At 37.5% G+C, this 13,899-nt stretch overlaps 1 protein-coding gene across 4 annotated transcripts in view; it reads left to right on the top strand.

Annotated features, from left to right (window-relative positions):
* The window catches only part of DIAPH2 (diaphanous-related formin 2), a 964,164-nt gene that overhangs the window by 424,543 nt on the left and 525,722 nt on the right, over positions 1-13,899 (top strand). For all 4 annotated transcript variants that reach the window (XM_011987565.1, XM_011987563.1, XM_011987566.1 and 1 more), the window contains one exon: positions 5,746-5,985. In XM_011987565.1, the coding sequence (XP_011842955.1) occupies positions 5,746-5,985 (240 nt within the window). The remainder of the gene's footprint in view (positions 1-5,745; positions 5,986-13,899) is intronic.

The raw sequence follows: 13,899 nt of genomic DNA, 5'->3' as shown, positions 1-13,899 counted from the left end.
TGTACGTGCATAGCTTGCCTCCTCCATCATCTCTTGATTTTGTAATAATACAATTTTAATAATAACATTTCTAATGGTAGATGTATATTATGAATTAAAAATAGCTAAATAAAGCATGATACTTAGAGTGGATAATGAGAGCTGTTCTTCACTGAGCCCTGGAAATATATTTCTTAATTTTGAATGAGAGAAACTTTCCATTGGGTTTGGGAGAACAGAGAAGGATCCCGGTTCCTTCATACTGACAATTTCTGAGGATGAATAAAGAATGTAATAACGACAATAACTATTGTTTTACGGTGTTTACATTGTGTCAGTTACTATGACAGGAGCGATACACATAGTATCACATTTAAGTTCTAATGCATCCTGTATAGATGATTTAGTGAATACATTTTCATGACGAGGAAATACTTAGAAACTCCAGGTAACTTGCAGTAGGTCATACAACTAGAAAGTGAGGCCCAGTGAGGTCGCTTACATCTGAAATCCCAGCACTTTGGAAGGCCCAGGTGGGCAGATCGCTTGAGCCCCAGGAGTTCAAGACCAGCCTGGGCAACATGGCACAACCCCGTCTCTGCAAAAACATACAAAACTTAGCCGGGCATGGTGGTGTGTGCCTGTAGTCCTGGATACTTGGGAGGCTGAGGTGGGAAGATGGCCTGAGCCCCAGGAAGTCAAGGTTGCAGTGAGCTGTGATCACCCCACAGCACTCCAGCTTGGGTGACAGAGTGAGACCCTCTCTCAAAAAAGTAAAGTGACAGAAGTGTGGCTCAAACCTACGTCTGTGTAACTACAGTGTCCCTGTTTCTCCTACTGCAACTTACGGTATGGGTCTGGAGAATCCAGATAATTGTTACCCTCTCTTTCCTGGGTTTAGAGAAAAAAAATTCTCCTAAATCCTGTTCTTTAAAAAAAAGCTCTATGGGGCTCTGAATTTGGGCCAAGATTGGGCCTTGGCAGTATTGTTGGGGTGACCTACCTGGAAGCTAATGAATAACCTTACATGTACTTCATCTTTCCCCACATCAGCCTGCTATTATACCTCTTGAAACTATGCATCCTCTTCTTGACCCAGCATTTTACTGAATGTTGTGTTTCCTATTTATATAAATGAAGCCATTCATTCATTCATTTTACGATGGTTTATTTTTAAAATCACTTTTCATCTTTATCACCTGCCATGTATCAAACCTTGTTGTAGGAGATGAATCAATGGAGAATTTTTGCCAGATCAAAGGGCAACTTTGAACCCCTTACGGTATACAACTTCTTCCAAAAAGCAGGCTGACTGATGATAGATTAATATCTAGTAATAGCAGTTCAACAAAGTTAATTCCCTAACAATTCTGGTTTGACATTATAACTGAAGACATTATTTTGTGGAAGTAAAATATTACTATCAGCTATTAATTTTGTTGAATAGACAATTGTCCTTGGGAAAAGATCTGGAAAATGGTTAGTCAGCTAAGTAGTGCTTTAAAAATCAATCAGCACATATTGATATACTCAAGACCCTGTGCTAGGTGCTCCACAAGATGTAGCTTTTGACTCCTTTCTCCTTTTTTTTTTCTCTATGCAGTCTCCTCATCAATGACCTTACCTCCCATAGCATCTATTCAGGTAACTCCCAAATCTGCCAACTCCAATACTTCTAACCCCTAGAACTATAGTTTCAAATCCTAGCAGATATCATAATAATAACAAAAATTCAACATGTCAAGAAAGCAATTTTATTATTTCCCTATCATGTAGGTATCATTTTACTATTTTTGAGAGGATTTGAGAGGGATCAAGGAGAACATTTAGTCTATATTAGTAATCCAAGCTTGAAGTACATAAAATTATGAGTTTCTATATGGTGAGCATGGAAAATAAGGGACAACTCTCAGAAATTCTGCAGGTTAAAATATTGGTAAGGATTGGTATTATTATAAATAACATTGTGTTTACTATGATTTGAATATCACTTCAAGATTTGGAGTCTTGAATGGGAAAATAAGAGCATCATTGTTAGAAGTAAGATGCCCTATTTGATGTCTGAGAAGATGGTCAACTGAATTTACTTAAATGCTAACACAAATTTTTTGTTGCAGCCAGGCAATACTTTTCCTTTATGGAACTAGCACTTTTTACTCTACCTTCCCACAGCTGTAGAGGCAGAGCCTAAAAAAGAAGGAAGTAAACGTATGGATCATTTATTTTGACTCCCTTCTTTTCATCAAAACAAGACTGCTTTACAGGAATTTCTCCCACTTTACGATGGGGAAACGTAAGGCCAGAAAATTAGGCAGACTGTTTTCACACAGTCAGATCACATGACAGTTTCTAAATTCAGTCTCATTTGACTTAGTTGCTACTAAGCTACACCTACCTGCCCTTGCTGCCTTAGTCCCTGATTGGCTTACTGGAATTTAAGTAGCAGCAGATCAGGGAAAGCAAATCCATCTACTCTCATTCCCTGAAACAAGCAAACAGCCAAGTGACAAACTGTACCAAATTAGCACCTCCTTCTACCTGCATTATTGCCAACATTGTTCTGCCTCACAACAGACTTCAAACTTTGGAGCCATCTTTGACTTTCTCCTGCTATAACTGATCGGTTACTAAGTCCCATTTATTCTTAATTCTATCTTTTATATCCATTGTTTTCTTTATCTTCCTACTGTCAACATGCTACCTCATTACCTGTTTCTTGCACCATTTTGCTAACTTCCTGATGGTCTCCCTGCCATTAATCTCTCCTTCAACCAATCATAGTTACTTCTCCTAATAAGACTCAAGAGGCAGTGTGGGGTAGCGGTTGAGAGTCTGGAGTCTGTAGCCCAAAGGCCTGCATTCAAATCTTCAGGCTTCCAACATACAATTTGATTTTGTGCAAGTTACTTACTATTTGTTTCACTTTTCTCATCTTTGGAATGAAAATAATGATAATCAAATCAGTTAATAAATATATAAAGCAAATGTTGAAAAATGTCTGGCACAAAGTACTTAATAAGTGTTAATTGCTGTTTTCATTGTTACTATCATTATCAAAGCATACTTTGGTTATGTAATTTCAATTGGAACTGATATTTTTATTAAAAGATCAAATCCATGTTCTCTGAGTTTGTAGACCAAACATTGTAGGCTAATACAAAACATGGAAAGGATAAAAATATGATTGAAGGCACATGATATTGGAACCGAAGAAGACTAAAAGCCCACGTATGCCTAAGGGTTTTGTTCCTTGTCCATCTGGTACCAAGGGCACCTTGGTGAACAGGGTCCCTATAAGCTCTGCAAAGTATGACCAGGAGAGCAAGTGTGTGGTCACTAGCAGCTGCTCAAAGCAACTCTATGGCTTTTTTAGTCACCAGGGAGACTAAAAAACTACTCCCTAAACAGAAAATGATAGAAAGCATGCTTCAGTGCTAGTGATGGCCAGTTACCAGTAAAAGGAAAGGAAAAATAAAGTAGGGGAGGGATTTGGAGACTGAGGTAGAGGCAGAAATGAAGGCAGAAAAATATATAAACTCAGAGTGATTCCCACACAAACATACACAAAGAGGCCTGCAAATTCATGGAGACATAGACTTTGATGTGGTTAGCTTCCACTTCTGTGGCCTTTACTTGCACTCTTTAGATACTTTGTTTCAAATTCTGCCCCTAGGTATATACATCATATATATCTAGCCTATAAACCTTTTCTCACACCATTCTCTCTCTCTTTTCTTTCTTTTCTTCTCTTCTCTTCTCTTCTCTCTTCTCTTCTCTTCTCTTCTCTTCTCTTCTCTTCTCTTGTCTCTTTCTCTCTTTCTCTCTTTCTCTCTTTCTCTCTTTCTTTCTCTCTCACTCTGTTGCCCAGGCTGGAGTGCAGTGGCACAATCTTGGCTCACTGCAACCTCCACCTACCAGGCTCAAGCAATTCTCCTGCCTCAGCCTCCTGGGTAGCTGGGATTACAGGCACTGTGACACCACCACCATGCTAATTTTTGTATTTTTAGTAGAGACAGGGCTTCACCATGTTGGCCAGGCTGGTCTCAAACTCCTGACCTCAAGTGATCCTCCTGCCTCTGCCTCCTGAAGTGCTGGGTTTAGAGGCCTCAGCCACCATGCCCGGCCACTTTTTCCTTTTAGTGTCAGTTCTATGTGTGCTTAAATTTACATATGCATGCACACACCTATACATATATTTTTTCATGTGTATTTCCTCTACTGTGACGTCTTCATTAAACACTGTAATCCTAAGAGTTTAGTTTTTTCTTCTTCCAGTGAACACCTCCAGAACTTAATTTCTTTTTACCTACCTAAAATCATGTGCTGGCTTTTTCACCAGCAATAGTTTTCAAGGTTTTATGTTGAGTTTCAGACTATATTGTAAGCTTTTTGTGAATAGATGGTGTGTTTTATACTTGCCATGTGAGTACTGAAGAAATAGCAGGATAATTTGTATAATAATACCTTGACCAGATTAAAAAAAAGTCATAAGTGATGAGACCTACAAAAATATAGTAACAGGTAGATATTCCATCATACTTTTGTATATCTGCCTGTGAAAAGCATGAAAACATATAGGAGGATTAGTAGAAGGCAGCGTTCATATTTGGAGAGGCAGATGTTCATGGTTAACGGGCGAGTTTGAAGAAGAAAAATAATGGACTATGTCTTGATTCTGTATTAGAGTAGATATGGTCTGCCCAACAGCTCATCTCCTGCTTTTGAAAGGTACTTTGTGGTTTAAAAACTTTTGTTTATGTGGTCAAATTCTCTTCATGTTATCTGAAGACATCTTGGTGTCTAATCTGTACTTGGCATTTGTATTTAAGGAAGTAGGCTATACATACAAAAACAAATATAATTAGGAATATTAATAATTTCACTGTGTGCATGTATGTGTCTGTGTGTGTTCATGTGTGTCTACCTCTCTCCCATCTCCCCTCCCAGCATTCATTTTGTGAAGGAAAACTAGTTGAGTAACTTGGAGCTATAGGAAATTAAAAACTAAAAACAATTATTATCATAGTAACTATACCAACTGGAATATTTAATGTGCACCAATGCTATGAAACAAGTAATTAAAACCAAAGTTGAACTGTATTGAAGAAAACCAATATAGAATTCTTGCATAATGTACTTGAAAAGTAAGTTCATGTGATTTTACTATCATCTAATTACTTAACATCAGCATCTGTCAAGTAGGTGAAATTCTTTAGGAATTCTTTAGAGTGTATATAAATAATATATTTTATGAATAGAAATCATAAGTTTAAAAATTATTAAATGCTCAATCAGAGCTAGTCTTCTGATTTCAAACAGCATAGTAATAGGTAATTTCTTAGGAAATCTTCCACTTATATTTTCTGTCATCATATACATCTTTTATCTGTGGCCCGACTATTCACTCAACTCAATTTCATGTTTATAAATTTTCCTAGTTCACCTCAGGGACAGATGTTGGCAGTTTGAATGCTATTGATGGCTAATGATTATGCAATTAACATATAGCAACTGTTCAGCTTCTATAATATTTTATTAATGCCATAAGGATGATTTAGTTTTAAAAAACCTGTATAGCCAACTGCTTTTTAAACTTTGATAAAATATTTCTTTGGAATGTTTAAAGCAAAAAATATTTTTAAAATCCCAGAGCAAATTCACTTTATGCAGAGATGTTACAGTGTTGACTATGAAATTATCCCCACTAAAGAGATAAAGTAAGAGGCATTAAATGTATATTCTCATAGAGTATTTCTTATCTTACAGATGAGCTCCGTGAAAATGTTACAGCCTCGTCTCAGTAGTATCCTGTTCAAACTCACATTTGAAGAACACGTAAACAACATCAAACCAAGCATCATAGCAGTAACTCTTGCCTGTGAAGAACTGAAGAAAAGTGAAAGCTTTAACAGACTTTTAGAATTAGTTCTTCTTGTTGGAAACTACATGAACTCAGGCTCAAGAAATGCCCAGTCTTTGGGTTTTAAGATCAACTTCCTTTGTAAGGTAAGATGACATTTTATAATGCTAATTTACAACAATAATCTTCCTGTCTATGAAAGGTGATACTGCAAATAGCAATCATGCATAAACCACAAAATTGTATGCTTAAAAAGGACGAATTTTCTGGGATGCGAATTATATCTCAGTTCAAACAAATAATTTTTAAAAATCTTAGTAAAATCTAAAAGACTTGAAAATTCTTTTGAATACAGTACTTAACATTTGCTGATTACATTTTACTGAAGTTTATAGACAAAAAATCCCCACTTTTATAAAGTAGATGCAGTATTGGCCAGGTGCGGTGGCTCACACCTGTAATCCCAGCACTTTGAGAGGCCGAGGCAGGCGGATAACCTGAGGTCAGGAGTTCGAGACCAGCTTGGCCAACATGGTGAAACCCCATCTCTACTAAAAATACAAAAATTAGTGAGGGGAGATGACGGGTACCTGTAATCCCAGCTACTCTGGAGGCTGAGGCAGGAGAATCGCTTTAACACCGGAGGCGGGGGTTGCAGTGAGCCGAGATCACGCCACTGTACTCCAACCTAGGCAACAGAGCAAGACTATGTCTCACAAAATAAAATATAAAATAAAATAAAATAGATGCAGTATCGTATTTCATTTACATTATTACTTATGTCTTTCTAAAAAGTATCTAACAAGCTAAATTTAATGAGGTAAATAGCCAGAAATTTATTTTTGAATATAGTTTGCTTATTCTACTCTAAGATAATGATACTCTTCAATGTCAAGTAGTATTGTACACTGGTATCTAGTGCATTCAAGAGGTAAAAAAGAAAATTGAATAATAATCAACTTGTTTTGATTGGATCATTTAATAATAACATTTTTGAGACTTATGAAAAGCAAACAAAGATACAGAGAAGCCCAAAAGTGCTTGTACATGTCCATTTTTAGGCTAGAGCAAACCACCTTATTCAAGGAAAAGAGCTGTCTGTTATAGAAGCCTGAAAAGACTCTGAGGTGAAGGCCTGTAAGAAAGCTAGAGACGAAAATAAATCTGAAAACAAGCAATCTATCTTTGACATCTCACCATTCTTTCACTTTTTTCTCTCACATCTGAAAACATTGCAGAACTTTGGTTAGTTCTTGAAGTATGTTATAATGAGAATCCCAAATCTAGCAATGGATATGACTTTCTTTTCTATACATGCATTAAATTGATGTTCATTACATATACATGGACTAGCACTTTGATAGGTATCAAAAATGATTTGATCTTGGGAGTTCTAACCCAAATAGACATAAGGAATAACACTTACAGATAGTAATAGGATGTACAATAGAATTGTGAATATCTGTTTATTCCTGATATATTTTTGAGGGCTGTAAGGAAAGAGAACAAGGAAGGAAAATAGGGAAAATTATCTGCAAATGCTGGATTTTGTGAAGAAAACATTTTACCCTCATCTTCTTGTGATATTTGGGGACATGTAAAATCATTTCATAATGCCAGCGGGAATAAGGCAATGCTTGTAATAAACTGTACTAAATCATGCCAGATTTATAGGATAAAATAAAGTATTTAGGACGTTAACATTGTATTGTATACCATATACCCAATGTTAATAGAGTCATCTCTTTACCATGGTGCTACTTGCCTAGAGTATATGCTATATGCACGGTGAGTAAATCTAAAAGTCTTCTTGCTTGACAATTATAAAAAGAGTATAAGTTAAAATATCATTAGAAATTTGTATTAGATACCTATTTTGCATTTAATTCATATAAAAATATTTTAAACCATTCTAATTTGAAGAAATATGTACCTTATAAGTGTCTTAATTTCACACTATTCAAATTAATTACATGAACTAATTTCTTTGAAACAAGAATGAGTAAGTCATTTATACATAGGAACAAAAGATTACGTTAATCTCACTGAAGGATTTTACAGTTACATCTTGTATTTTGGAGAGAGGCTTCTTTCTGTCATCTACCTGTCAAATAAAAGTTCTTCTACACAGCACTGATCTGACATCTATCACTAGAGGTATGCTCAAAGGATTCAGCACAAAGATTTTTGCCAACTTCAAATAAAATAAAAAATAATCTTGTGGGAAATACTATCATGTAGCAATAGGTGTTCCAAAAGTGAAAGAAGTGAAGGTTTTAAAATCTGTCCCCCACTCCACCCCCAACTTTTCAGTAAGATTTTTATCTTCTGGGAAATTTTCTAGGAAAACACTTGTCATTTAGAAAGAGAAATATCATATACATGCATGATATTCCCATAATGTCTAGTACTCAAAGGATAGTCCTGGAATACAAAGGATTGTGAGTAAATGTAAATGTCTAAAATGACAGAAATTTTCTGAAGCACATAGAAATAGTTAGCTTAGGTCTGTATTCTGTTTGAAATAGAATTAAGTAACTACTGATGTGTAATTAGCTAGAATTGCTGTTTAATTTCAGTTGTATTATGAAGGATTTCTTGGTTGATTTTTCTTAGTGATTGCCTTCTTAAAGAAAATAGCAGGGGGAATTTCCCTCATAGAACACTGATTATGCTTTAAAAATGATACCATTTACTATCCTAAATTTTTCTAATGATAATTTCTCAGTGATTTTAAAACTAATCCAGTGCTTTTAACAAGAAGCTATAGAGTATGTTAAAATATTCAACTAGGTAAAAAGGAGGAATGTGGATAAACTTATCAGATGTATCTTGTAGTAAGGTAATATAAAAATTTCAGATGGTCACAATTGGCTGTTATGGTATTTGGGAAGAAAAGGAAAACAGATGGGTTAACCAAAATGTCAACACTAAAGGGTATCATTATTGTAATTACTACCCTCACCACAAAATGCTTTGTTAATTTGCAGCAGTGAATTATCACTTTGTGAGTCACCAAACCAGTGTGCTGAACTGTAATAAAAATCATTTCAATGAAGATGAGCTCCCAATGTTAGCTTAGCCTGTTGGTTATTAAAATTCTAACCAATAGAAATGCTACACCTCAAGGCCATTTGTTTGCTTTTTTTTTTTTTTCAGTATGAAATAGCATATATAATCTGCATAAGGACAAAACATTTAAAAATACTTAGCATTCCCTCTATACGAAGCTTTGTGGGTTTATCAAATAAGTATCTTTGTTTGTAAGTATCAGAACGTGACTCTGCCTGATTCAAGCAAAAAGTGAAACTTGCTGGAAAGATATGAAGTAACTCAGCCAGAAACTGAGGAAAGACTAAATTACTTGGCCTTTAAAAGAACAGCAACTGTGACAGCTTTGAGAATTCAGGTAGCAGGATTGAATGAAAAGTCTTTTTAGGATGTTGCCTTTGGGATATATCAACTCCAGCCATTTTCCTTCTCCTTTGCCTGTGTTTGATTCAAATTCAAATTATGAAGAGAGCCTAATGAGCCCGGTGTGGATTATAAGAACACCCCTTGTTCAAGGGAGAGCAAAAAACCTTGATTGACAGTGCTACCAAAACTACCTGCCATGGAAGATTGGTTATGCCCTAAAGGGTGCTATTACCAAAGACAGGGATATACCAAAGGTTAGGAGCAGGTAAAGGAATATCAGGCAGCTATAAACAAATACAAAATAAAACAGATGATCTATTCATCAGAGGTCTACAAACAATAGAGAAGATACACAGAAACCTCAAGAAGTTTGTGGTACAGTTGAGTAGCCAGGAAATACGCATACGGAATATTATGTAATGTCACAAGGTACACTGTCAGTGAGGGTAAAAATAAATGGCCACTGATATTAGCAGGAGTTCAGGGGAGGAAGGAATCTTTGGTGACTGGGCACTACTGGTAAATTGAAAAAGAAGAATCTTGAAGAATATGTAGGATTAAGAATCCATAACCTTACAAAAGGGGAGAATATCGTGGGCTTAGAACCTACGTTTTAACTTACACTTTGCCAATTACTAGCCAATTTTTCATGACTAAGTCACGTAGCTTCTCTGAATCTCAATTTGAGATTGAATATTTCTTGAATATTTCTCCCTTTACTTCTTGTGTCTTTTTTTTTTATTATTTCCTTGCATTGGGCTTCACCTTTCTCTGGTGTCTCCCTGATTAGCTTAATAACCAATATCCTGAATTCTTTTTCAGGTAAATCAGGGATTTCTTCTTGGTTTGGATCCATTGCTGGTGAGCTAGTGTGATTTTTGGGGGGTGTTAAGGAGCCTTATTTTGTCATATTACCAGAGTTGGTTTTCTGGTTCCTTCTCATTTGGGTAGGCTCTGTCAGAGGGAATGTCTAGGGCTGAAGGCTGTTGTTCAGATTCTTTTGTCCCATGGGATGTTCTCTTGATGTGGTACTCTCCCCCTTTTCCTGTGAATGTGGCTTCCTGAGAGCCAAACTGCAGTGATGGTTGTCTCTCTTTTGGGTCTAGGCACCCAACAAGTCTACCTGGCTCTGGGGTGATACTGGGGGTTATCTGCACAAAGTCCTGTGATGTGAATCATCTGCGGGTCTCTCAGCTGTAGATACCAGCACCTGTTCCGGTGGAGGTGGCAGCGGGGTGAAATGGACTCTGTGAGGGTTCTTAGCTTTGGTGGTTTAATGTTCTATTTTTGTGCTAGTTGGTCTCCTGCCGGGAGGTGGTGATTTCCATACAGCATCAGCTGTGGTAGTATGGAGAGGAACTGGCGGTGGGCAGGGCCCTAGAACTCCCAAGAGTATGTCCCCTTTGTCTTCAGCTACCAGCGTGGGTAGGGAAGGGCCATCAGGTGGGGTAGGTTTAGACGTGTCTGACCTCAGACTCTTCTTGGGTGGGTCTTGTTGCGGCTGCTGTAGGGAATGGGTGTGAGGTTCCCAGGTCAATGGAGTTGTGTACCTACATGGATTATGGCTGCCTCTGCTGAGTCACGCAGGTTGTCAGGGAAGTGAGGGAAAGCCGGCAGTCACAGGCCTCACCCAGCTCCCATGCAATCCAAAGGGCTGGCCTCACTCCCACCATGCCCCCACTAACAGCACCGAGTCTGTTTCCAGGCAGTGGGCAAACAGGACTGAGAACTTGCCCCAGGCTACCCACCTCCGAGCTGTGAAAGAAAAGGGCTTTAGTTCTTCCACTGCCTGTAGAGTCTACACAGCGGATTCATGCCCTCCACTGAGTTCTGGCCAGGAGGCTTCTTGACCACTTCAAGTTGTTACAAAGTTCAGCTGGAGACTTTCTTCTCCTTGTGGCTTTTTCCCCTGTGCCTCTGGTCACCCTCTGGAAGGATCCCTATGGTGCCAGGCAGGAATAGCCTGCTTGGGGACCCAGTGAACTCCCAGGGCCTTTCCCACTGCTTCCTCTACCCCTATATTTTGCTTGGCTCTCTAAATTGACTCAGCTGTAGGTGAGGCTGGAAACTTCTCCCTCAAACTAGACCTTCAGTTTCCCCAGTAGGGGTGTGTGTTCGGTGGCTGAGGATCTCCCTTTCCCACTTCCGCAGTTTGGGCACTCACAGTATTTGGGTCCTGCAGCAGCAGTCCCCTTCCTTCAGAGAGTCTGTGGGTCCTCTTGGGATTCCTGGTTTATCCCTGCAGTCGTTCTGGAGCTAAAATTCACGATGCAAGCCTCCTCACGCTTCTCTGTCCATCCGAGTCGGAGCTGCAATCTAGTCCTGCCTCCTGTCTGCCATAATCCTCCCACAAATTCATAAACTTTCTTAAAACATGAGATTTTTTTGTGATGTTTGTTTTAGATCATCAGCTATCATTAGTGATAGTATATATTATATGTAGCCCAAGACAGTTCTCCTTCTTCTAATGTGGCCCAGGGAAGCCAAAAGATTGGACACCCATGATCTAGAGTATCTATGACGTGTAAAGCCTCATCTAGAGACCATTACATGGTATTAGTGACAGAGTATCATACCAACTATACAAAGGAAACATCCATCTCCATCCATCTTCCCCATAGAAGTTGTAAGAAGGAAAGTAAAATAGGTTCAACTTTATTGTGAAATAGAAAATTACCCCAGAAAATATGCTTTGTAAAGAAAAGCGACTGCTGTCTATGGCAGTAAAATTTGGAAATCTGTAATCCACAAACACAAAAAAATCTACAAAAGACCTTAGGAAAAAGTCATACGTAAGTACACACAAAGTTTCACAGTGTCTAATCATTTCTAGCTAAAATAATGTGGATTGTGTCCATATAAACTCAGAAAGTCAGCAGATGAATGCATCTAGTCTAACCTCTTCAGTCCACAAGTGAGAAAACTGATGCTTGGAAAAGGAAAATACTTTAGTCAGTGTATTGTTCAGCTTGGACTGACATAACAGAAACCATAGGCTGAGTGGCTTAAAGAGGAGAAATTTATTTTTTCACAGTTATGGAGACTGAAAGCCTAAGATCAAGATGCCAGCAGGGTTGGTTTCTGGTGAGGTCTCTCTCCTTGGTTTACCATATGGCCACCTTTTCACCATGTCTTCACTTGGCATTTAATTTGCTGTTTTCTTCCCCTTTGTCCTTCACAAGACTCGGAACTCATCAAATTTGGATGTATATTTTATTCTGCATTATATCTCCAGTGTCTATTACATGTGAAGCTCTCAATATATTACTACAGATTGAAAGTCAGACAATTTGATTAAATAGAGGATTTGTTATTAATACTCAACATGTGTTAACTTGTTTTTTAAGTGAGAACATTTTGTTCCTCACAGATATAAAGGGCATATTTTTGCCAGCAAAACTGTTGAATATGTAACTGTAAGATTTTTTATGTTTTATTTGTAAAGACATAAAAATGTGTTGTTTGCTGTAAATGTAAATCAGCAACTCATTATTAAATATGGGTTATTAAATAAATATGGGACTCTTAATTTAAAACCAAAGATATTTTAGAAAATAACCACTATTGGATGTATCGAAAGGGAACTTAGCAACAATCAGTAAATCCTGGTCAACAGTCCATGCATTTGGTTGCCTGTATTTTTATAGTTTATAAAGTGTTTTCCTTGTGATTCAGGGAAGTTAAGTGTTATTAACCCCATTTTGCAAATTAGAAAACTAAAGCCCAGTGAGGTTATGTAATTTGTCCAAGATTCAAAAGCTAGTAAAGGTCCAAGTTGGGGCTTATATAAAGGTTTTCTATTTACAAAATTGTGTGGCACCCTGCCTCTTATTGCATTGTAACAATGTTTAGTTATAGTTGACTCATTCCAAGGAAGCATTATAGAACCAACTCTGGCACTTACAGTGTTCTGAAAATGGGGAAAACCTCATGTGAGTTTTCTTGGCTCTCTGGCATGAAACTTAGAATCTATCATTTTTATTTTAATTCAGTTTGGTGTAACTGTAGGCCTATTATTAGGAAGTTTCTCATCTTGTAATAGATTTTAATGTATCCAAGCAGCAGAGCCTATATATTTATAATAAAATGGCATCTAATAATTTGAATAGTTATGGAGCTATCCCTTGGTTTTGTATAGACTGTCAGAGTATATTAGTTTTGTGTAGGCAAGGTTGACTGCTGTTCTCAATATTTTACAAATGAGAATCTGCTCTCCAGAGAGATGGCTTTAACCAAGATCACTCAGTGATGAAGGCAGAGTTAGGATCCAACTTTTCCTGAGACTCAAACAAATGATTTCAGTGGATCATGCTATTTTTAGAATTTTCATTGACTCTTTTGCTTCACTGAAATATACTTTTTCCTATCAGACAATATTTAGCATTAATTGAATTTGAGGGAGATGTGATTGATAATTTGCTGAGAAGAAAATGACTTTGTGGGTTATAATTTGTCTTGAAAAAAATTCTGTGAAAGGGAAGATTAGACTCTTTTTTTTTTTTTTTTTTTTTGAAATGGAGTCTTGCTCTGTCGCCCAGGCTGGAGTGCAGTGGCCGGATCTCGGCTCACTGCAAGCTCCACCTCCCGGGTTCATGCCATTCTCCTGTCTCAGCCTCCTGAGTAGCTGGGACTACAGGCGTCCG

This window comes from Mandrillus leucophaeus, unplaced genomic scaffold (genome assembly GCF_000951045.1).
Source record: "Mandrillus leucophaeus isolate KB7577 unplaced genomic scaffold, Mleu.le_1.0 Scaffold311, whole genome shotgun sequence".
Classification (NCBI taxonomy): Eukaryota; Metazoa; Chordata; class Mammalia; order Primates; family Cercopithecidae; genus Mandrillus; species Mandrillus leucophaeus.
The sequence above is the reverse complement of the archived record's forward strand: the minus strand, read 5'-3'. Positions and strand labels throughout refer to the sequence as shown.